General features: G+C 40.8%; 3 protein-coding genes across 12 annotated transcripts in view; 2 read left to right on the top strand and 1 right to left on the bottom strand.

Annotated features, from left to right (window-relative positions):
- Window positions 1–454: 454 nt before the first annotated feature.
- RFK (riboflavin kinase) lies at window positions 455–9436 on the bottom strand. The gene is made up of 4 exons (XM_054502953.2): window positions 9009–9436; window positions 7348–7499; window positions 3492–3594; window positions 455–2461 (listed from the first exon to the last, which is right to left on the bottom strand). The coding sequence occupies exons 1-4, from the start codon at window positions 9109–9111 to the stop codon at window positions 2331–2333; spliced, it is 489 nt and encodes a 162-aa protein (XP_054358928.1). The 5' UTR covers window positions 9112–9436; the 3' UTR covers window positions 455–2330.
- LOC129044735 (small ribosomal subunit protein uS2-like) lies at window positions 8756–14599 on the top strand. 5 transcript variants are annotated; one of them, XM_063649612.1, is made up of 3 exons: window positions 8756–9339; window positions 10359–10489; window positions 13574–14599. In XM_063649612.1, exon 3 carries the CDS (start codon window positions 13632–13634, stop codon window positions 14517–14519), a length of 888 nt encoding a protein of 295 aa, XP_063505682.1. In that variant the 5' UTR covers window positions 8756–9339; window positions 10359–10489; window positions 13574–13631; the 3' UTR covers window positions 14520–14599. The 5 variants fall into 5 exon arrangements, with proteins under 5 accessions (XP_063505682.1, XP_063505683.1, XP_063505684.1 ...); XM_063649613.1 differs by having other exon boundaries at window positions 8968–9339; window positions 12400–14599; XM_063649614.1 differs by lacking the exon at window positions 8756–9339 and adding an exon at window positions 9817–9905 and having other exon boundaries at window positions 12400–14599.
- Window positions 8788–25408, top strand: part of GCNT1 (glucosaminyl (N-acetyl) transferase 1) — a 118230-nt gene continuing 101609 nt past the window's right edge. The window contains exons 1-2 of one of the 6 annotated variants that reach the window (XM_054502936.2): window positions 8788–9339; window positions 10359–10489. The gene's annotated coding sequence lies outside the window, so the exon portion shown is untranslated. Of the gene's footprint in view, window positions 9340–9483; window positions 9906–9950; window positions 10158–10358; window positions 10490–25408 lie in introns of those variants that run through there. The other 5 variants (XM_054502935.2, XM_054502943.2, XM_054502933.2 and 2 more) reach the window with 5 other exon arrangements.

The following is a 25408-nucleotide window of genomic DNA, read 5'->3' on the forward strand; positions in this document are numbered from 1 at the left end:
AGCTGAGGAAGATGAGAGTTCTGGGGATGAGTGTTCAAAGAGTACCAGCATGCAACAGAGAAAGGCAAGCGAGTTCTAAGTTGCTGCTTATGGGGTTGGTGGCAAAAGACAAGAAGGTTACAGAACTCTGTTTTGGGGCAGGAGTTATGCAAGGGAACCCAGATCTACCTATACTCTTCCAGCTCTTCTATCTCCAAAATGTAACAGGAACCCTTACTCTCAGGAAGTGGACTTTAGTAGTGATGCCCTGTGAATGCTCTCCTAATAAACCTCAGTCACTGTGTTGCAGGCATAAAACCCAGGGGATCCTGAAGGCAAGGCCCTTTGTTGTAGAACTACACCTGCCACCTATATCTTGCTCTTCAGGCAACTTAACACACTTAGAGTAGCAATCAGCCAACAAATTCGAAATACATAAAGTAAGATTCAAGCTGACACAGGGAAAGAAAAAATATCACTTAGTCAAAATTTATTTCAAGGCCTGAAAACATTCAGACTAATCAAAATGGTACTACTGTAACTTCTTATAATACATAATATAAAAGTTTTTTGAAAAATATAGACACAATTAACCCCTAAACAACACACTATCTGATTCTCAAAAGCAATGGCTATTTAACAAGATGTAAAGGGACAATAACATATCAAAGAACTTTCACACACCTAAAGAGAGCATTTAGCAGCAAGCTAGTCAGACAAAACAAACACAAATATTTTCACATTTCCTATGTTTGTTTTTAACTTTACTTCATAAAGCCACTGATAATTGAGGCTTCTTTCAAGTATAAGATTTCTAAAATTAAAAACTGTTTTTGACATATTTTTATAAAGAAATAAAAAGCAAAACACAATCCAACTATATTTATATGAGTCCCTCTTCTCCAACAGCTTTAGATGTTTTTCTGAGTACTTCTTATACAAAATATTTTTATTAAAATCAGTTCTAATTCATTTATGCAGATTAGGGGAAAATGATTCATAATAAATTAACTTTAAAATTACCTTCTATCTGCTTCTACCTCTATCCCCCCATCACCACCAAATCTGTTGCTACAGTGAACAACGATGCAATGTACTGTTTGAGGGGGCCCAAAGCAATCTGTAATCTTAATTTCCCACATATTAGTTAGTAGGAGGAAAAATCCACAGTATGAAGGCTATTTAACTAAAACTTTATGCTTTTCCCTCAAGCTGTAAGTACTCTTTAGCATTAAATTACATCGTGCATATACAACTACATCTGTTTAGATTTGCCTTGGAATATAATTTCAAGGCCTTAAATATTAAAAATAATTTTATAACTATTTCATAGTTTAATTGGCTCTTAAATAGTTTTGCTAGGGAGGAAACATTTTGTGTTCTTTAAGAAATTGATACGTGTAAATGTGTTCACTTAAATCTTGAGAAAACCCAAGGATGAAGTCTGTTGTTTTGTTTTTCCTAAAAAAGGAAAAAAGAACCAAAGAAAAATGTTGAAGAACAAGAATATTTACCATTAAGAAGAAGAAACATTATCCAACAAAAAGGAGACATATAGATTTGAAAACACTTATTTTACTGTCTTCAACAACAACAAAAAACAGATAGGCAGGGGAAGTCCAGAGGACTCAGAATTGAAGCAGCTTATATAATAATGAAGGTGGTACAATGATGTGACTGCGAAGAAAATGACTAAAACAAAACATTACAAACATCTTCATGTTTGTAATGTATTAATGCACAAAATATCAAAAATAGAAAGTCTGAGTTTCTTCCCTGCAGGTTTATGATAAACTATCAACCTTCTATTTAATGCATTTCCTTTTTTTTAATTTATAGAGATGGGGTCTCGCTATGTTGCCCAGACTGGTCTTGAACTCACGAGCTCAAGCAATCCTCCCACCTTGGCCTCCCAAAGTGCTGGGATTACTGGTGTGAGCCACTGCACTTGGCCTTAATGCATTTACTTTTATAAGCCTTCTCTGTTTATAAGTACACACTACACAAGTACATACATGCTGGCATTTTACCATGAAAATTTTAGTTTTCATCTCAAACTAGTGACTTGCCTTTTTACCCATACTTATACACATGTAATACCTTTCTAGTGGTACATTTTAATCAATATATATTTTTTAAATCATATTTTTAACTCAATCTTTTTAGTGCTATGATATGATGGGCTTAATTTAACAGATGAAGCATGATATGATAACAACATTGTACTGTTTAAACTAATTCACAACTGTAGTAAAGTGTTTGATTTTTAGTATATAACCAAGATGATGCTGGACAGTAATAAACACAGAAACACTAGAAAACAGTGAATGAATACATAATGCAATTTTTCATCAGTGGCCATTCATTATTTTGCTTTTAGAAACCTGGAAGAAATTGTCTTCTTTGACTTTCAAATGTTCTGGTAACTCTAGTCGTTTCTTAGCTTCTTCAATATCACCTTGAATTGCTGAAATAAGTGACTCTGCAGAGAGAATATACCAGGTAAAAATGATGAAGAACCATTAACATACTTTTTACTACTACTCTGTTTAGCCAATCCTAAAAACTCACAGGCTAGCAGTATCTCTGCACAGGGTAGATACCCAATAAATGTTTGTTCCATCACTCCTTCCAGGCCTAAGTCAATGGTACACAAAAGATATGTCCCTAGGCCGGGCGCAGTGGCTCACGCCTGTAATCCCAGCACTTTGGGAAGCTGAGGCGGGCAGATCACCTGAAGTCCGGAGTTCGAGACCAGCCTGGCCAGCATGGTGAAACCTGACTCTACTAAAACTATAAAAATTAGCGGGGCGTGATGGTGGGTGCCTGTAATCCCAGCTACTCGGGAGGCTGAGGCAGGAGAATCACTTGAATCTGGGAGGTGGAGGTTGCAGTGAGAGGGGGCTTCACTGCACTCCAGCCTGGGTAACAAAGAGCAAAACTCCGTCTCAAACAAACAAACAAACAAAAAAAGGTATGGCCCTAATCTTATACTTTAAGAGAAAGGCATAGGCATAAATGTACACGGCAAATATCAAATGGAGGAAAAAAGCATTCACTATTCTTTTTGGTTGGTTTTTACACTTGTAAAAGAAACTTTATAACAGAGTTAAAACTATCACACTACACTAATACATACCTGATAACATTTGTTTCAAATGTTCTCTGATTTACTGTATCTCAAACTTCACGCATTTTGAAAGATTTCATTAACTTCATACTGCTGGAGAGAAGCAGCCAGCCTGCTAGGTTCAAAGCTAGACTCCATTATTTACTATGTGACTTTGAGAATGTTATTTAATCTCTCTATGCCATTTCCTCATCTGAGAAATAGGCAAAATAATCCCTCACAGGTGAAAGAAGATAAATTCACGTAAAGCACTTAAAATGGTGCCTGGCATATATTAAATGCTCAAATATTATCTGTCCTGCCATCATTATTACTGGTAGTAGTGGTAGAGGTACCTGTGGTAGCAGTAGTAATATTTAAGAAGATCAAAATAAGAACTTACCTAAAGAATCAAAGTTCTTTTCTGGTCTCAGGTAGCCAACAATGGCCACATTGAGGATTTCCCCATAGAAGTCCTCTTTGAAGGTATGCATGATATGTGTTTCCTATAGTCAAGAGATGTTACAAAGAGTGCTATCAGACTACAGTGTACTGAAATCTGAAATATATCTTCATGTTTATGGTGAGTTAATTTAAATGAAACAATCAACACTCCTTAAACTTTTAAAGATTTAGGTTAAAACCTAAGTGCAGTTTTTCCTAAATTTTCCCAGCACTCCTGTTTGTGCCCCGATCTTATAAACATAACTGAGTGAGGTGGCAGTGTCTGGCATGATTTGCTGTTACTTAAAAACAAACAAACAAACAATAACAAAAAAACCAAAACGTATCCAAGGAAGTATCTCATCAAGGTGAGAAAACAGGACGCCAAAGAGGGAATGAGCAAAGTATTAAATGTTGTTACTACTAAACAACTAATTGTTAAGGTCAGTCAGCATTTGCACACCTCTGACACACAACATGTATGGCAACTTCAGAGTTTGGCAGAGCTGAGGACTGAAGGGGCAGGAGAGCCATGCAGCTTCCTGATCAGGGAGTGAAGTGGCAAAAGGGTACACAGCACGTTAAAGCAAAATGCTGCATGAGGTAGAAAGTGCCTCAGAATCTAGTTCAGCTAAATCATCTGGGCAGTACCGTAGTTAAGAGCACTGACTTAGAGTCAAAAGTCTGGGTTCCCACACTTGGTTAACTGTATAACTAGCTTCCGCAGGGCTCAGTTTCCTCGTCTGTAATGGGTGGGGGGCGGCTTGAGTTAGAAGATACATAAAGTGCCCCATGGCTTTGGGGCTATGAACCAATATATTCTTTCTTTTCAGTAAACATTTGAATAATAAAAAAGAAACTAAGATATCTAAGACTGGTTGGGTGCAGTAGCTCATGCCTGTAATCCCAGCACTTTGGGAGGTGGAACCGGGAGGATCACTTGAGGTCGAGTTCAAGACCAGCTTGGCCAACATGGTGGAACCCGGTGCTCTACTAAAAACACAAAAATTAGCTGGGCGTGGTGGCACATGCCTATAGTCCCAGCTACTCAGGAGGCTGAGGCAGAATTGCTTAAACCCAGGAGGCGGAGGTTGCAGTGAGCCAAGATCACACCACTGCACTCCAGCACTCTAGCCTTGGCGACAGGGCAAGACTACATCTCAAAAAAAAATTTAAAAATAATTTTAAAAAATATGTAAGACCCTGACACTGACAATTACAAGACATTATTGAGAGAAATGGCAAACTTCCCAAAGTAATCTACGAATTCAGTGCTGCCCCAATCAAAATCCTAGCGGGTTTTTTAAAATAGGAGAAACTGACAAGTGATTCTAAAATTTATATGGAAAAACCAAAATTATCCAAGAAAATCTTGAGAACAAAACTAGAGGGCTTATACAACTAGGTATCAAGACCTATGATAAGACAAGCCAACCAAGTATGTATGTGAATTTTTGGACTCACACACATATAAGGTCATTTGATTTATGTCCCAGGTGACACTACAGCACTGTTGTGAAAGGATGGTATTTTCAATGAATAGGCTGGGTCAATTCTACATCCATATGGAAAAAAATATTAATTGAAATCCCTACCAGATACCATACTAAAAAAGTCAATTTGAAGATATGTCAGTCAATTAAACTTTCAGAAAAAAACCACAGACAAGTATCTTCATGACTTTGGAGTAGTCAAAGATTTCTGAAACATTATATAAAGCACTAACTATAAAAAAAAAATTGAACTGGATTGTATTAAAATTAAGAACCTGTGAGCTGGGTGCCATGCTCATGCCTGTAATCCTGGCACTTTGGGAGGCAGAGGCAGGAGGATTGCTTGAGCCCAAAAGTTTGAGACCAGTCTGGGTAACATGCTGAAATCTCATCTCTATAAAAAAATTTAAAAATAGCCAAGCATGGTGGCACATGCCTGTGGTCCTAGCTACTCAGGAGGCTGTGATGGGAGGATCACTTCAGCCCAGAAAGTTGAAGCTGCAGTGAGCTGAGATTGAACCACTGCACTGCAGCCTGGGTGACAGAGCAAGACCCTATCTGAAAAAACAAAACAAAACAAAACTCTGTTCTTCAACATACCATTGAGAAAACACACACACACACACACACACACACACACACACACACAATGAAAGAAATTTGTAATACAACAATACACAGTTCCAACAAAGGAAGTGGATCTAGATGTGTTACTAAGAACTTATTTAAGGTCAATAAGATAACGCTTTTTTTTTTTTAAAGGGCAAAGGTCTGGCACAGGCACTTCACAGATGTGTGTTACTGGCAAAGGCAAGCAAAAGTTCAATTTTCCACTGGTAAGATATGCCTATGTTTCAAATTCAATTTTTCCTAACACTCAAAAGGCATTCCTTAACTGGCTGTATAATAACATTTTTGTTATCTGAGTAGCTAAAGACAAATTAGTTATGGGCTATTGTCCCCTCCCCTTCTTTTCCTTCCTCATTCAACAGAATGGTATTTTGTGATCTTTTGATTGTTTTCCTTGTCTCCAAAAAATAATTTTCAAATCATTCATACTCAAAAATAACTGAAATACTGAGCAAAATGTTAACTACTTCTGGGTCATTACTATTGCTTATGCCAGCATTTAGCTCTGTGGTTTTCCAGCAGCGACACACTTCACTTCTATTAACTCCACACAGAACAAAATTTAGCTTAACTGTAATTTGTTTTTGCCACACATTTGAGCTGACAAAAGATTCAGCCAAATCTAACAGATAAAACACCGAAGTTGTGGGGTCCTGTAAAAAGAGTAGGGCAGAAAAGTATACCCGCAGGTGGTTTAAAAAGGAAAGAGAAAAGCACCAATGTGGGACTGTATCAATAAGCACCATCCTCCATCCACCGTCCATGTAGTAACCTGTTTTATCTTAAGAGGGTGACCAAGTTATTGATGCATGAAGTAAATGGTGAATGAAGTGCATTAATTGTGGCAAGCTCAATTTTATGAAACAGGCTTTTAAATCATTTTTATCTTTGGTCAAGTGAGTCTTTCACAGACAGCAATGATCAAACTCAGTATTATAATTTTGGTTTGTAACTCCACTCTTTATTTTCTACATAATTTTAAAAATAAATGCATAAGGAAACCAATTATTAATCTTTGTTATTGGGTAGCACAATGTATAAGGATGTAATCTGAGCCGGATGCAGGCAGTGGTATGCACCTATAGTCCCAGCTCTCTGGAGGCTGGAGGAGGATTACTTGAGCCCATGAGTTTGAAGCTACAGTGTGCTACAACCTGGCCTGTGAACAGCTACTGCACTTCAGTCTGGGCAACACAGTGAGACCCATCTTTAAAAAAAAAAAAAAAAAAAAAATGCAATTTGTGAGTTCTGTATGCTATTGAAATTAAGTTGGTATAAACTCAAATTAAACTTTTAGAATTTCAGGATGTTAAATATAAACCCCATGGTAACCACAAAGACAGTATCTATAGAAATACACAGAAAGCAATGAGAAAGGAATTAAAATGTCACAACAAAACAAAACAAAAAGCACACTACCACAAAAGGCAGTAATAGAGGAAATGAGGGACATAAAAGTTATAAGGCATATAAAAAACAAATAGCAGAACAGTAGATGTCCCTCCTTATCAGAAATTACTTTAAATGTAAATGAATTAAACTCTCCAATTAAAAGGCAGAGATTGCCCAAAATTCCAGTATTTGAACTATGTTGTGATTACCACTGATAAGCTATTTCTGCAACGAATACTGTAATATATTATTCTAAGTCATCATACCATTTTCAGTTACAGAGCAAAATATAATGCTTACCATAGACTTCTTCGTATTCTTGTAATATGGGTTCCATCCTATGCTCACCACCATCTTATGGACATCTCCACTTCCAACACTGGCCCAACCATAGTAAATACCAGTGGATATATCAGCTGGAAGATTATCTACCACTTGCTCAGGAAAATTAGCTAAACAACAGAAGAAGATATTTTGAGTCTTACAAATTTTGTATTAAATGCCTGTAGCCGAGTGCAGTGGCTCATGTCTGTAATTCTAAGACTTTGAGAGGTCAAGGCAGGAGACTCATGTTGAGCTCTGGGGTTTGAGACTGGCCCGGGTAACATAGCAAGATCTTATCTCTATTAAAAAATTAGCTGGGGATGGTGGCCTGCACCTATAGTCTAAGCTACCAGAGAGGCTGAGGCAGGAGGGTCAGTTGAGCCCAGCAGATGGAGGCTGCAGTAACCTATGATCGCACTACCACTGCACTCCAGCCTGAGTGGCAGAGCCAGACTCTGTCTCAAAATAATAATAATAAACATTTGTAAAAATCACATGCAAGGCTAATGTAAATCATTACATTCACAAGACTCCTACAACTTTGCCTGTAAGTATCAATCCCATCCTTCCACTTTCCGGCTCAGATTTCCCTCTCCTATTCATGTGAATAGGTTATGAATAAAGTACCAGGTAAGTATATAAAGCTCTCCAAAAAAATCCATACTCTTTGAGTAGGAGGCAAAAAACAAGTACCAGAGTAGATGGAGTTTTTGAGATCTGTTCTTTCCTAACCAGGTACTGAATCACTTGAAAAGTTTCTTTTTTTTTTTTTTTTTTTGAGACGGTGTCTCACTCTGTCGCCCAGGCTGGAGGGCAGTGGCACGATCTCGCCTCACAGCAGCCTCCGTCTGCTGGGTTCAAGCGATTCTCCTGCCTCAGGCTCCCGAGTAGCTGGGATGACAGGCACGCGCCACCATGCCCGGCTAATTTTTGTATTTTTAGCAGAGACGGGTTTTACCATGTTGGCCAGGCTGATCTCGAACTCCGGACCTCAGATGATCCGCCCACCTCGGCCTCCCAAAGTGCTAGGATTACAGGCGTGAGCCACCACGCCCGGCCAAAGCTTATTTTTGAAATACACAAGCTCAAGTCTGACTTAACAAGTCAAGACGCAGCCCTTGCATGTATTTCTAAGGATGAATTACAGTCAGGTCTCGATTATTGAAATTAATGTAGACAGACCAAGAAGGTTAGCTGACTCTCATTCAACTACCTATGTTATCATTTGGACACTACATAATTACAAATTAAAAACAAAACCACCTTAGACCCGGCTTGCGAGTTCAGCCGATCTGGCCCACGTTACGTCTCCAATGGGCAAGACAAGCGCCATGCTTGACCAACTGTACCTTGGCTGGCCAGAGGCGTGAACGGGGGATCCTGCGATTCATCTCGGGCTTCCGGCCCTCACCACCCCTCAACCCCGTCCCCGCGGAGCTCGGAGCCAGAAGCAGGGACCAGCTCCCTCAACCTACCCAACGGTCCTCCGCCACAGACAAGGGGATGCGGGAGGAGAAAGGGTGTGCTCTCTGCCCGCGGTCCGGAGGCCCCATGACCCGGTCCCGAGTCCCCGGCTGCCGTCTCTCCCCGCTCCCCACGTGACCCGGCCCAGGGGACTCTGGCCGCCCTGCTCTCACCTGTGGGGATGCCCAGCTGCTTGGAGCCGCGGCCGAAGCCCCGCACCACTTGGCCCCGGCAGAAGTAAGGCAGGTGCCTCATAATGCAGTGCGCTCGGGGCATGGGCTGCGGCCCGGTCTGAGCGTCCTGCGGAGCCGCCGTCGACGCGGTGCCCAGACCCGGGACCAGCCGGGGGACAGGAGCGTGAGCTCTGCCTGCCGCGGGGCCGCACCAGGGGCCGGACGAGGCAGACCACACGCCACTGCGAATCCCTGACGCCGCCGACCCAACAAATGCCTCCCGGCGCCTGAGGAGCTGCGTCTCCGCAGGAGGGCAGCGGAGACAGCCGAAGTAAGTGCCGGGTGTGAGCGGGGTGGCGGGAGGGGGCGGCCCGAAGCCCAGAGCCGGCCTCCGCGCCGCCGGCGTGCGCTCTCTTCCTCAGCCGAACGCCTCGAGCCCGCTCGGCTTCCGTAGCCCCGCCCCATCATAGCCCCGCCCCGCCGCTGCCTCGCCCAGCTCCCTCCGCAAGGTCCCGCCGCAGGCTCCCGCCCTAGGCGCCTAATGTGTGGATCCCGGGCTTAGTTTCAGCCCCTGGCGATGGGAACTAATGTGGAAACCCCGTTTTCAACCTGAGAGCCGCGAAAGCACAATTCTCGAACAATTCCGTTTTTTTTTCTCCTTCCTTATGTTCATAACAATCCGGAAGCCAAAACGAGACGCTCTGTAGCTCCTTGGCAACCGCTGGATTGAACGTCAGGCATCGCTCGTTCCGTTCGCTCTTTAAGTATTTATTAAAGCTCCAAAATTCAGCTCAAAGATCGCCTCTTCACAGAGGCTTTTCCTGGCCGCCCTACCGGAAGCGGTCGTCCTCCTCCCGGACCACTGACCACATTCTGGAGTTATTAATATATTCGAATGTAAGCTCCACGGGAGAAGTCCCTGTCTGTGACGCTGTTAACCCCAGAGACTAGTGGAAGGTTACCGAGATGGGCGGTGACTGTCCCCTCCAGGCTGTCTTCTTGACAATTTCACAAGCCGGATAACAGGCCGTCCTTCTACTGCAATGCAGATAGAGGCCTTCGTACCCTCGGAACTGTAAATACGCACGCTCCTAGGGAAGTAGTTCTGGGCTCACTCACAGGATATGCAGGGTGCAAGGTTATAAGAAGGTGCATCCTTTTACGTCTCAAAGACAAAGAAGTTTTTTATTTATTTTTTAAATTTTTAATCAATGGAATCCAGAGAAGAAGTTTAATTTTTTTCTTTTTTGCTCTATACATTTGTATAAAATTCTGTGCAGACCGTGTAGTCTCTACCTTACATGTATGCATCTCTGATAATATTTACCTGATATTAAATTTATGTTCTAGGCCAGGCTCGGTGGCTCACGCCTGTATTCCCAGTAGTTTGAGAGGCCGACGCGGGAGGATTGATTGAGCCCAGGAGGTCGAGGCTGCAGTGAGCTATGATAACGCCACTGCACTCCAGACTGGACGACACAGTGAGACACCCCCACCCCTTAAAAGAACTAGAGAAGAGAAAGGGAGGGAGGGAAGGGAAAGGAAAGGGGAAGGGAAAGTGAAAGGGAAGGGAAGGGAAGGAAGGGGAAGGGAGAGAAGGACCCAAAGAAGCAATTATGGTCAGTTACTTATCTATACGGAATTAAACAAAGAATAATGAGAATAACGATAATAGTAATACCCGTAGTAAGAGTAGTAATAGCAAGTTGTGAAAAGCAATTAAATTATCTGGAGAGGCTTAAGAGTTAATTTTAGCAAGGTGTGTACAGGATTCTCTCACACTTGACTCCCATCCTTAATAAGCATGCTGCATTCCTTCTAATATAGGGAGGATGTCTCTCATATGGTAATTTAATCTGCTAAGAAACAGAAAAGAGGTCAGAATGATTTTTTTGCATCTATTGTTTTTCAAGTGCTTTTAATTCAAAATAGTCAATATGCAAGAATGGTATATTTTTAACTTCATCAGCAGTGATACACCTAATAAGAAAAGCCTGGAGGTGAGAACTTGATAAATCATCCCTGGGTCTTACTCCACTAAGCCCTAGGTTGCAAGGTATGAGAATTAAATGAGATAAAATAATTAAATGAATCATAGGAGGTAAATGAGGAGGGGTGGTTTTAAGAATAGAGAAAATGCTAAGTATTTTTCACACTGTCTCATGTAATTCTCTCATCAGCTTTGTTGGAAAGTATTAACCTAAATGTATAAAAATGGGCGGGGCATGGTGGCTTACGCCTGTAATCCCAGCACTCTGGGAGACCGAGGTGAGCGGATCCCTTGAGCTGAGGAGTTTAAGACCAGCCTGGGCAAAATAGGGAGACTTCCGTCTATACAAAAAATTTTAAAATAAAAATAAGTAAGAAAGAGAGAAAAAAGAAAGAAAAGAAAAGAAACAAGAAAAAAAAAAAAAAAAGAAAGGGGAAAGAAAAGAAGAGGAGAAAGTAAGAAAGAAAATTTTAAAAATCAGCCAGGGCCTGGCACAGTGGCTCATGCCTGTAATCCCAGCACTTTGGGAGGCTGAGGCCGGTGGATCACTTGAGCTCAGAAGTTGGAGACCAGCCTGGGCAACATGGTGAAACCCCGTCTCTACAAAAAATACAAAAATTAGCCGGGAGTGGTGGCGCTCACCTGTGGTCCTAGATACCCCGGAGGCCGAGGCAGGAGAGTCGCTTGAACCTGGCGGCAGTTGCAGTGAGCTGGAGATCACGCCACTGTACTCCATACTGGGCAACAGAGCACGACTCTGTCTCAGCCAGGTGGTTGGTGGCTCGTGCCTATAGCCCCAGCTACTTGGGAAACTAAGGAGTGAGGATCGCCTGAGCCCCAGAATTTGAGGCAGCAGTGAGCTGTGATTGAACCACTGCACTCCAGCCTAATGACAAAGCGAGACACGGTCACTAAAAAAATAAATAGGCCGGGCGCAGTGGCTCTTGCCTGTAATCCCAGCACTTTGGGCGACCGAGGCAGGCGGATCACCTGAGGCCAGGAGTTCACTACCAGCCTGGACAACATGGCAAAACTCCATCTCTACTAAAAATACAAAAATTAGCCAGGCATGGCAGTGAATGCCTGTAATCCCAGCTACTCGGGAGGCTGGGGCGGAAGAATCGCTTGAACCCAGGAGGCGGAGGTTGCTATGAGCCGAGATTGCTCCATTGTACTCCAGCCTGAGTGACAGAGCAAGATTCCTTCTCAATAAATAACACATAAATAAATAGATTTTTTTTAAAAAAAAAGGAGAGTCTTGTAGAATATTTAAGATGGAGCAGTCAGGCTCCAGTCTTTAAAACTACCAGTTACATGTCAAGTCATATAGGTAATTACTGTGTAATCAGCATAGGATATAGAAGAAAGAATTTTTTTGTTTTTGTTTTTGTTTTGAACCAGAGTCTCACTCCGTCACCCAGGATGGAGTGCGGTGGCGTGATCTCGGCTCACTGCAACCTCCACCTCCCGGGCTCAAGTAATTCTCCTGCCTCAGCCGCCCGAGTAGCTGGGACTACAGGTGTATGCCACCACGCCCGGCTAATTTTTGCATTTTTAATAGAGACAGGGTTTCATCATGTTGGCCAGGCTGTTCTGGAACTCCTGGCTTCAAGTGATCCGCCTTCCTCGGCCTCCCAAGAAGGAAGAATTCTGATCATTTTCCACCACTGCTCAATAGCGTTCAATGGCTCCTCCCCTCTGACTGAAGAATAAACCCTCCAAGAGTTGTACTTCTAAGAACTCCCATCAAGTACTCAATCTGTTCATCAAAGCAGACCCCTCCACCTTGCTTCAGAGGCCAAAGAATATGCTTCAAATAATTCAAATAATGATTCTGTAGGCTATAGGATTTACAATTTTTCTTATTCATTTGACTCCAAAAATATGCTACCTAGCATTCTCAGTAAATCTAGAGTTGAGAGTCTATGTGTCTTTGCCAAACTTAACTGCTTTTAACCAAGGAAGTATTCTAAAACATGCTTTTTATTTCCCTCTCTGAACTGCACTTGCACATCCTTTCATCTGCCTGTAGGGAAAGAGTCCACTTCTCTGGTTTAAGTTGTCTCTGTAGAAAGAAGGATCACAAAGAAGACTAAAGAGAAAGTAGAACTGGCAGCTTGTGAGGGAAAAGAAGGCTTACTCTAAGTAAGCAATAAAAAATGAATCTGAAGAATTCTTAAAATTCAGCAATAAGAAAATAAGCAACTCAATTAAAAAATGAGCAAAAGATCTGAATAAGCATATGAAAAGATGTTCAACATCATATATCGTGAGGGAAATACAAATTAAAACAACAATGAGATACTACTATATACCAATTAGAATGGCCAAAATTCAGAACACTGACAACACCAAATGCTGGCAACCATGTAGAGCAACAGGAACTTTCATTCATTGTTGGTGGGAATACAAAATGGTACAGCCCCTTGGAAGATAATATGGCAGTTTCTTATAAAACTATACATACTTTTACTATATTATCCAGAAATTGTGCTCACTTATATTTAATCAAATGAGGTGAAAACTTTTATCCACACAAAAACCTATTTGTTTTTGCTTTCCGCGCTACCTACAGAGGGGTCCATACGGCATTGTTCTGGATTCCCGTCGTAACTTGAAGGAAAACGTTCACAATGTCTGGAGCCCTTGATGTCCTGCAAATGAAGGAGGAGGATGTCCTTAAGTTCCTTGCAACAGGAACCCATTTAGGTGGCACCAATCTTGACTTCCAGATGGAACAGTACATCTGTAAAAGGAAAAGTGATGGCATCTATATCATAAATCTGAAGAGGACCTGGGAGAAGCTTCTGCTGGCAGCTCGTGCTATTGTTGCCATTGAAAACCCTGCTGATGTCAGTGTTGTATCCTCCAGGAGTACTGGCCAGAGGGCTGTGCTGAAGTTTGCTGCTGCCACTGGAGCCACTCCAATTGCTGACCGCTTCACTCCTGGAACCTTCACTAATCAGATCCAGGCAGCCTTCTGGGAGCCACGGCTTCTTGTGGTTACTGACCCCAGGGCTGACCACCAGCCTCTCACGGAGGCATCTTATGTTAACCTACCTACCATTGCTCTGTGTAACACAGATTCTTCTCTGCGCTATGTGGACATTGCCATTGCATGCAACAACAAGGGAGCTCACTCAGTGGGTTTGATGTGGTGGATGCTGGCTCGGGAAGTTCTGTGCATGCGTGGCACCATTTCCCATGAACACCCGTGGGAGGTCATGCCTGATCTCTACTTCTACAGAGATCCTGAAGAGACTGAAAAAGAAGAGCAGGCTGCTGCTGAAAAGGCAGTGACCAAGGAGGAATTTCAGGGTGAATGGACTGCTCCAGCTCCTGAGTTCACTGCTACTCAGCCTGAGGTTGCAGACTGGTCTGAAGGCGTGCAGGTGCCCTCTGTGCCTATTCAGCAGTTCCCTACTGAAGACTGGAGCGCTCAGCCTGCCACAGAAGACTGGTCTGCACCTCCCACTGCTCAGGCCACTGAATGGGTAGGAGCAACCACTGACTGGTCTTAAGCTGTTCTTGCACGGGCTCGTAAGCAACATGGAAAAATGGTTGATGGAAAATAAACCTCAGTTTCTAAAAAAAAAAAAAACTATTTGTTTTTACCCCAATCCATTTTTACCCCTACTCCCACTGAATGCAAATGGAATGGATGAATGGATGTTTTATTTCTATTTTATTTTATTTTTATTTTGTTTCACATGGATGTTTATAGCAGCTTTATTCAGAATTGCCAAAACGTGGAAGCAACTGAGATGTCCTTCAATAGGTGGGATAAACAAGCTGTTGTATATCCATATAATGCCATACTATTCTGTGCTAAAAAAGAAATGAGCTATCAAGCCACAAAAAGACCTAGAGGAAACTTAACTGCATATTACTAAGTGAAAGAAGCCAGTCCGAAAAGGCTACATAACGCATGATTCCAATTATATTACATTCTGAATAAAACTATGGAGACAGTAAACAGATCAGTGGTTACCAGGGTTTGGGGAAGTTGGAGGTTGGAGGGAGGGATGAATGTGAAGCACAGGGGATTTTTAGGGCAGTGAAACTATTCTGTATGATACTGTCCTCATGAATATATGACATTATGCATGTATCAAAACCCATAGAACTATACAGCAACAGCAGCTGCCAACCTAAAACTGCTCTAAAAAGTAGAGTCTATTAGTTTTTGAATAATTAATCTAAAAATTTCTGACTTGGAGTCTGACATCAAGGTTCACACCTTCCACACCTAAACAGTTACCAAGTCTCTCCCAATCCATTTTTACCCCTCCTCCCACTGAATGCAAGCCGTGACCCCTTACCTGCACAGGTGTAGCCAACTCTATTCTCTCAGCCTTAGATTTGACACTAGTCTCTCTCTACCGCTTTTTCGTGCTGCAATACCTTTCAAATGCCAATCTGATCAAATCACACTAAAAGTCATGTTGTGCTTCCCCCTGTCTTAGGATCAGTCTAAACTAAACCATTGTTCACAGATTCTCCCTATCACACTCCTCAGCTCCTGCCTCTACATTCTCTACCCAGAAGCCCTTGGGAACTTTACCAATGCCTCTAACTCACTCTTTGGACTTCGTATAAACAGGCTTCCTAGCATGAGACAATGGTACCAGTAGGCCAGAGAGCAAGGGAACCCTGTGAGTCAGGTATGCTTGACAATGCCTTCCAGAGAGGTGGGACTTGAGCTGGAGCCTTGGGGCATGTGTGAATCGACTAAACAGAGAAGAGGAAAGAAAAATGTCTAGCTAGGGAGAGTTCCTGTGATCATATTTCCAAGAAAGGGATGTACAATAAACAAGCCAGAACTACTAAGCTCTACTGAGAGGTGATAGAGCTTAGTAGTAGGTAAGAGGGACTCTGGCTCTTACACCAGTTTCCTGTCTGTGAGAAAAGAATAATCACCATAGCACCTCATAAAGCATTTGAAAGATTTAAGACTTAATGCATGTGAAGTAACTAAATCAGTGTGTAATGTGTAGTAAGCCTTCTCTATTGGCTGTTATGATGATGATTACCTGTTGGTCTGTTATAGAAAATTCATTATAACCGGACTACAGTCCAAATAAGCTGGCTGAGTGTAAGTGTCTTCAGAATTCTACCTTGGAAAACAGACATGTAAAATTCTACATAAAAGCCCAATGTAGAAAATAAATAATGTTTTATTTATTTATGTATTTACATATTTATTTTAGAGATGGGATCTTGCTATGTTGCCGAGGCTAGAGTGCAGTGGCTATTCGCAGGCAAGCTCATAGCACACTATAGCCTTGAAATCCTGGAATTAAGCCATCTGCCTGCCTCAGCCTCCTGCATAGCTGGAACTGCAGGTGTACACCACCATGCCATAAAAACAAGTGTTATTTTATAACCACAAATGTATTTGTGGTTCAAACTCACAAAATTTACTTCATGTAGTACAAATTTACTCAATAAGAACACATTAATGAAGTTTACAGTGTAAAGAAAGAAAACTAATTTTTTTCCTCACCCCTAATGCGTTCTTAGAAGGGACCCTGTGTGACAAAAAACAGATTATCAAAGCAAGAGCAAACACATGTTTATTATCATGTATATTTTATATGTATATGGGAGATGCCCAGGGAATGAATAATTCTCAAAGAGGTGACTCAGACCTCTAGCTTATATAAACTTCAATAAAGAACATTAAGGACCAGCACAGTGACTCACTGCTATAATCCCAGCACTTTGGGAGGCTGAGGCCAGAGGATCCCTTGAGCCCAGGAGGTTGAGCCTGCAGTGAGCCATGATCATGCCACTGCACTCCAGCCTGGGTGACAGAGCAAGACCCTGTCTCAAACAAACAAACAAAAAACACACTACATTTCTAAAGAAAGGACAAGACAGAGGAAAAGAACTTTGAATCTCTAGAGGTGGCAAGTTGTGTGAAGGCAAAATAATGGTAGATGAAGTCCACTTAGCAAAGCTTATTAATGTAGATTCCTCTTGTGCCATCTCCAGCCAGATGAGGGCTAAAGTTGTCTTCAGTGGTTAACTTTTGTCCTTCCAGGCAGAGAGGGAAGAAGGGCACCTTTGTCTTTGTAAATCTGTGTCCTGCCACTAGGTAAACAGAGGAAGGGCAGAGAGCTTTCCTGTATCTGCTTCCTCCCACTTGCTCTTAGCTTAAAAATTTTTTTGTCAAAGAGGCATATTTTTTGGTTAACACATCCGGTTTTCCTTCAACACTCTCAACTACATCCAAATTTGCTTCCTATCACTGTTTGTACTGTTGTATCATATTAAATTCAGAAAACATATTTTAAAATAACATTTTGAAAACTAAATTCATAAAAGACATTTTTAAATGAAATGTGCTTTGAATATTTAGAACTTTTTGAAGTACACAGATTGTAAATTACTCATCTGGTCTAACATTATTATTTTGCACCAAAAAAAAGCAGACCGAGAGCCTACGACCTACTAAACCCAAAAGAAAACAGAGAGTCTACAAAATGGTGAGAAGCTGTCCATCCCTTTGACAATGGACCTAAGATCACCTTTTCTGGAAGAGTTAAGTGATCTCCAGGTCTGTCTGCTATATGCAGCTGCCTCATAATAACCCATAATGAAATGTTTATGTGGCTGATTTTTTTTTTTTTTTTGAGACGGAGTCTCACTGTGTTGCCCAGGCTGGAGTACAGTGGCATGATCTCGGCTCACTACAACCTCCACCTCCTGGGTTCAAGTGATTCTCCTGCCTCAGCCTCCTGAGTAGCTGGCATTACAGGCATGCGCCACCACACCCGGCTGATTTTTGTATTTTTAGTAGAGACGGGGTTTCACCCTGTTGGCCAGGTTGGTCTCAAACTCCTGACCTTGTGATCTCACCTCGGCCTCCCAGAGTGCTGGGATTACAGGCATGAGCCACCGTGCCCAGCCCTGATTGTTTAATAAATACACCGCACATATGGAAATGGAAGGTTGTCGATAGTACTAATAAATAATTCTTATACCTGTATGGAATGTAAACCAAATTTTGTCAACTTCTACCCACATGAGACACTAAAAATATCTCTGGAAAATTAGATTCTAATGTCAGGTCAGGCCTGAAAACCAAGAGCTTACCTACAATATCAAATGTTTTAGAAAAAGGTATTCCTTCCTTCATCCATTCTTTCACTGGCTGCTTTAATAGGGTCCACTCCAAATCAAGGGTGTGATGATTACTAATTTTTAAAAATCTATACTCCACAAATATTTGAGTACCTACTGTTCCTTGTGTATTTCCTGTATGGCTTTTTGATTTTTGTTTTTTGTTTTAGCATTGAGCAAAAATTGCTTGTATTACAGGGGAAAAACTATGCAAATACAATGTTAAATTCTCACCATCAAAACCAAAAGCACTACAAGAATTTCATTCCTCATGCATCCACAAGGTGGCATATTAAAATTTTGCTTTTTACTGACATGAACCTAGAACTGCGGTGACACATGAAATAAGAACTGCAAATGGAAAATGAAAGTTAGGGAATGAGGTTCATCAGGCCCTGTGCTAGACACGGGAGGATTCTGTACTCAGAAATGTTTGGCCTGCTCATTGCTTCATGTGCTTGGATTTGGTTCTTTGGTGAAGCATGGCTACTGCATTCTATCTTCTTCCTCAATCACAAAAGATAAAAAGACTGTCTTAATTTGGAAAGTTAATGCTTTTTGGTGCTTCCTTTGAATATATGTTTCACTATAGAAGAAGAAAATGGAGAAAGAGAAAAAGGAGAAGAGCACCTAGAATTATAGGCAGAAGAATTCAGACTTCTTTCTCATTAAAAAATTGTTTTTAATTATACATTTGGTGCAATGATGGTATAGGAGATAAAGATACTAAAAATTTCCAGGACGAGAAAGAAGGAAAACTTTCTAGGACACTGGACTCTTTTCAGAATAATGAGTAAATATGTCTGAGATTCTGGAGATGAACTTTCACCTCCGTTCGGAATAATTCCCCTTCTAAGGCAGGATTTACTGATAGTGAAATTAACCATTCTTTAGTGTCCATGACAGCCGTCTGTCTTGTGTTCTCTCAAATTCATGATACCTTTGGCATGTGACTGCGAAGGCAAAAATATAGGTGTTACCAACAGTAATTACATATGAAATTATTTCAGTTTGTCTTCAAAATTACTGGTGTTTCCCTCCTTTTTTCTCACAATGATGATATAACATTTTAGGAATTTTTTTTAATTTTAGAATTTTTTTTCTGTCCAATATATAAAATAATACAGCTACTTAGAAAATTGGTCTAATCTGCTGATGTGTCAGCATGGACTATATATTTAGAAGATGAAAAATAAAAGTGTGTCGTGTGGTGGTGGTATAGATTGGAAAATTATTACCAGCTGAATAAAAAATAGTAGGCTAAATTAAAAATGCTCCCAAATATTTTTCACTCCTTTTATTGAGAGGGGAAGCCCATTTCCTGTCCCCACTAAAACTGACCTGGTTGTGAAATTTGACCAATAAAATTTGGCAGAAGTGATATCGTGTAACTTCGAAGGTGTGCTTACAGAGAACTGTAGCAACTCTGTGACAGGCTTTGAATGCTCTCTGGTAGAAGCTGGGCATGATATAAGTCCAGCTACCCTTTTAGAGAAAGAGATATGTGAAGAGAGGCCTGAAGTATCCTGGACATTTCAGTCTCAAATGAGCTCCCAGAAGAAATACCGCTCAGGTGAGCCCCAAGCAACCCAGAAAATAATAGATTATTTTAAGTCATCTTTTTTTTTTTTTAAAACAGAGTCTTGCTCTGTGGCCCAGGCTGGAGAACAGTGGCGTGACCTCAGCTCACTGCAATCTCCACCTTCCAGGTTCAAGATTCTCCTGCCTCAGCCTCCCGAGTAGCTGGGATCACAGGCACGCACACCACCATGCCTGGCTAATTTTTGTATCTTTTTCTAGAGACGGGGTTTTGCCATGTTGACCAGGCTGGTCTTGAACTCCTGGCCTCAGATGATCTGCCTGCCTCAGCCTCCCAAAGTGCTGGGATTACAGGCATGAGCCACCAGACCCAATTCAAGTCATCAAATTTTGAGGTGGTTTGTTCTACAAAAATAGCCAAACCAGCTAATGAGCTCTGTTTTGCCAATACTTTTTTCCTTTAAGTAGACTTTTTTTAAAAAGCAGTTTTAGGTTCACAGAAAAATTGAGAAGTACAGAAAGTTCCCATATACTCCCTGACCTTCAACACACACACACACACACACAGCCTCACTCACTATAGACATCCTGCACTAGGCACTAGAATGTACATGTTACAACTGATATACGTACATTGACCCATTATCACCCCAAGTCTGTAATTTACATGAGAGTTCACTCTTGGAGTTATACATTCTATAGGTTTACACAAAGGAATACTGACTTGTATCCACCATTATCGTATCATACAGAGTATTTTCACTGCCATAAAAATCGTCTGTGCTTTGCTTATTCATCCCTCCCTCACCCCTAATCCTCGACAACCACTGATCTTTTAACTGTCTTCATAGTTTTGCCTTTTCCACAATGACACATAGTTGGAATTATAAAGGATGTAGCATTTTCAGACTGGCTTCTTTCACTTAAAAATATGCAGTTAAGGTTCCTCCACGTCTTCATGGCTTGATGGCTCATTTATTTTTTAGCATAGAATAATATTCTATTGTCTGTATGTATCATAATTTATTTTCCTATTCACCTATTGAAGGACGTCTTGATTGCTTCCAAGTTTTGGCAATTCTGAATAAAGCTGCTCTAAACATCAATCTGCAGGTTTTTGTGTAAATATAGGTTTTCAATTAATTTGGGTAAATACCAAATAATACAATTGGTGGATCATATGGTAAGAGTATGTTTAGTTTTATAGGAAACTGCCAAACTTTATAACAAAATGACTATACCATTTTGCATTCCCACCAGCAATTAAAGAGAGCTCCTGTTGCTGCACATCCTTGCCAGCATTTGGTGTGGTCACTGTTCTGGATTTGGGCCCTTCCAATAGGCCTAGAGTGGTAATTTGCATTTCTCTGATGACATATGATGTGGAACATCTTTTCATATGCTTATTTGCCATCTGTATATCATCTTTGGTGAAGTGTCTGTTCAGGTCTTTTGCTCATTAAAAACATCAGACTCGGTACAGTGGCTCATCTCAGCACTTTGGGAGGCCAAGGTGGAAGGATTGCTTGAGCCCAGGAGTTCAAGACAGCCTGGGCAACATAGTGAGACCCTGTATCTACAAAAAATATTTTAAAAATTAGCTGAGCATGGGTGATATGTGCCTGTAGTTCCAGCTACTTGGAAGGCTGAGGTAGAAAGATCACTTGAGCCTGGGAGATCAAGGCTACAGTGAGCCATGATTGTGCCCCTGCACTCCAGCCTAGGCAACAGAGCAAGACCCTGTCTCAAAAAAAAAAAAAAAAAAAAAAAGAAAGAAAAAAGAAAAATCGGCCAGGCGTGGCGGCTCACGGCTGCAATCCCAGCACTTTGGAAGGCCAAGGCGGGAGGATCACAAGGTCAGGAGTTCAAGACCAGCCTGGCCAATATGGTGAAACCACCTCTCTACTAAAAATACAAAAATTAGCCGGGTGTGGTGGCGTGCACCTGTAGTCCCAGCTACTCAGGAGGCTGAGGCAGGAGAATTGCTTGAACCCAGGAGGCGAAGGTTGCAGTGAGTCGAGATTGTGCCACTGCACTCCAGCCTGGGCAACAGAGCGAGACTCCATCTCAAAAAAGGAAAAAATCATCAGGTTGTTCACTTTCTTCTTGTTGAGTTTTAACAGTTCTGGCCAGGCACAGTGGCTCATGACTATAAGCCCAGCACTCTGGGAGGCTGAGCCAGGTGAATCACTTGAAGCCAGGAGTTAGAGACCAGCCTGACCAACATGGCAAAATCCAGTTTCTATTAAAAATACAATAATTAGCCGGGCATGGTGGCTCATGCCTATAATTCCAGCTACTCAGGAGACTGAGGTACCAGAATCATTTGAACCCCAGAGGCGGAGGTTGCAGTGAGCTGAGATTGTGCCATTGCACGTCAGCCTGGGCAGCAGAGCAAGACACCATCTCAAAAAATAAAATAAAAAGTCATTCCCATACACAAGGTCATCTAGATTTTCTCCTGTGTTATCTTCTAGGAACTTCATAGTTTTGCATTTTACAAAATGATCCATTTTGAGTTAATTTTTTTTTTTTTTTTAGCTTCTGGGTCAGTGTTCTCTATTGCTACACTACTGCACTGCATTTACACTTCAAATTTCTAAAATAGGATTTAGATATTATAATAGAGTTATTTTTCTCATTTTGAACTAATTTTGGGCATGAGTATAAGGTCTATGTCTAGATTCTTTTTTTTTCCTGCATGTAGATGTCCAGTTGTTCCAGCAGCATTTCTTGAACACTCTTGTCCATTTTCTCCTTTGCTCCTTTGTGAAAGATAAATTCACTATATTTATTTGGCTCTATATCTGCCTCTCTGTTCTGTTCTGTTGATCTATTTGTCCACTTTTTCATCAACACTACTATGTCTTGATTACTTTTAGTAAATCCTGTAGCTTTATAGTAAATCGTGAAGTCGGGTAGTGTCAGTCCTCTGACTAACACTCATGCATGATTATGTCGGCTATTCTGGGTCTTTTGTGTCTCCATATAAACTTTAGAATCAGTTTGTCAATATCACAAAATAACTTGCTGGGAATTTGGTTGGTATTGTGCTGAATCTATAAATCGCATTGAGAAGAACGGACATCTTAACAATATTGAATCTGCCAATCCTTGAACATGGAATACTTCTTCATTTATTTAGTTCTTCTTTGATTTATTTCGTCAGAGTTTGTAGTTTTTCTCATATAGATCTTGTACATATTTTGTTAGATTCATACCTAAGTATTCCATATTTTGAGGTGTTAATATAAATGGTATTATATTATATTTTAAGTTTCTAATTACACTGGTTAATTGCTGATATACCAGAAAGGAATCAAATTTTGTGTATTAATTTTGTATCCTGCAACCTTGCTATACTCATTTTATTAGTTCCAGGAACCTTTTGTTGTGGTGGTTTATTCTTATGGATTTTCTACATAAATGTTCAGATCATCATCAAACAAAGACAACTTTACTTCTTCCTTCTCAATCTGCATACCTTTTATTTCTATTTCTTTCCTTACTGCATTAGTTAGGACTTCCAAGTATGATTTTAAAAGAGAGTGGTAAGAGGGAAAATCTTTGACCTGCTCCTGCTCTGGGAAAGCTTCTAATTTTTCATCATTAGCTGTGGGGTGTTTTTGTAAATGTTCTTTATTCTATTGAAGAAGTTCCCTTTTATTCCTAATTTGCTGAGTTTTTATAAGGAATGGGTATTGGTTTTGTCAAATAATTGTTCTGCATCTATTAATATGATCATGTTTTTTTCTTTTTTAGTCTGTTGAAATGATGAATTATTAATCATTAATTTTCAAACATTGAACCAGGCTTACATACCTGGAATAAATTTCCTTGGTCATGTATATAATTTTTTTTCTTGCAGCCTCAGTTCAAAGGATCTTTTTACACATTGTTGGATTTAACTTGCTAATATTTTGTTGAGAATTTTTGCATCTATATTCATGAGATACTGGTCTGTAGTTTTCTTGAAATATCTTTAGTTTTGGTATTAGGATAATGCTGGCCTCATAGAATGAGTTAGAAACCATTTCCTCTGCTTCTATTTTCTTTTCTTCTTCTTTTTTTTTTAGATGGAGTCTTGCTCTGTCACCCAGGCTATAGTGTACAGTGGCACGATCTCAGCTCACTGCAGCCTCTGCCTCCCAGGTTCAAGCAATTCTCCTGCCTCAGCCCCCCAAGTAGCTGGGATTACAGGAGTGTGCCATGACACCCAGCTGATTTCTGTAATTTTTAGTAGAGACGGGGTTTCACCATGTTGGCCAGGCTGGTCTTAAACTCCTGACCTGAAGTGATCCATGCACCTCAGCCTCCAAAAGTGCTGAGATTACAGGTGTGGGCCACCACGCCTGGCCTTTTTACTTCTATTTTCTGAAAGAGATTATAGAAAATTAGTACAATTTCTTTCTTAAACATTTAGAAGAATTCACTGGTGAATTTATCTGGGCCTGGTGTTTTTTGTTTTCGAAGGTTATAATTGTTCTATTTCTTTAATAAATATAGACTTATTCAGAATGTATATTCCTTCTGCGTGAGTTTTGGCAAATGTGTCTTTAAGGAATTAGTCTATTTTACTTAAATTATAAGATTTGTAGACATAGAGAGTTTCATATTTCTTTATGATTCTTGTAGCACTCACAGGATTTGTAGTGATGTCCCCTCTCTCGTTTCTGATGTTATTAACTTGTGTATGTGTCTCTCTTTTTTTCTTGGTTAGCCTGTCTAGAGGCTTATTGATTTTATCAAAGAAACTGCATCTGGTTTCATTTATTTTCTCTATTGATTTTCTGTTTTTATTTTTATTGATTTCTTTTTTGGGACTGTGGGGAGGTGAACAGAGTGTTGCTGTATCACCCAGGCCAGAGTGCGGCGGTGCAATCTCGGCTCACTGCAAACTCTGCCTCCTGGGTTCAAGTGATTCTCATGCCTCAGCCTCCCGAGTAGCTGGGATTACAGGCGGGCACCACCATGCCCTGCTAATTTTTGTATTTTTAGTAGAGACGGAGTTTCACCACGTTGCCCAGGCTGGTCTCGAACTGCTGACCTCAGGTGATCCACCTGCCTCGACCTCCCAAAGTGCTGGGATTGCAGGCATAAGCCACCACACCTGGCTGATTTTTATTGATTTCTGGTCTAATTTTTATTATTTCTTTTCTTTTGCTTGCTTGGGATTTAATTTGCCCTTTTTTTTTTTCTAGTTTCTTGAAGTGGAAGCTTAGATGACTGATTTTAGATATTTTTTCCTATCCAATATATGCATTCAATACCCTAAATTTCCCTCTAAGTACTATTTTCACTGCATCCACAAATTTTGATAAGTTGTGGTTTTATTTTATTACTTCAAAATATTTTAAAATTTTTCTTGAGATTTCTTCTTTGACCAATGTGTTAGAGTATGGTTTAATTTCCAAGTATTTTGGGATTTTCTAGCTATCTTTATGTTACTGGTTTCTAGTTTAATTCCATTGTGACCTGAAATAATATATTGGATGATTTATAATATTTAAAATTTGGGCTGGGCGTGGTGGCTCATGCCTGTAATCTCAGCACTTTGGAAGGCCGAGGTGGGTGGATCACCAGAGGTCAGGAGTTGGAGACCAGCCTGACCAACATGATGAAACCCCATCTCTACTAAAAATACTAAAATTAGCTTGTCATGGTGGCAGGCACCTGTAATCCCAGGTACTCTGGAGGCTGAGGCAGGAGAATCACTTGAACCCAGGAGACAGAGGTTGCAGTC

Source organism: Pongo pygmaeus, chromosome 13, assembly GCF_028885625.2.
Source record: "Pongo pygmaeus isolate AG05252 chromosome 13, NHGRI_mPonPyg2-v2.0_pri, whole genome shotgun sequence".
NCBI lineage: Eukaryota > Metazoa > Chordata > Mammalia > Primates > Hominidae > Pongo > Pongo pygmaeus.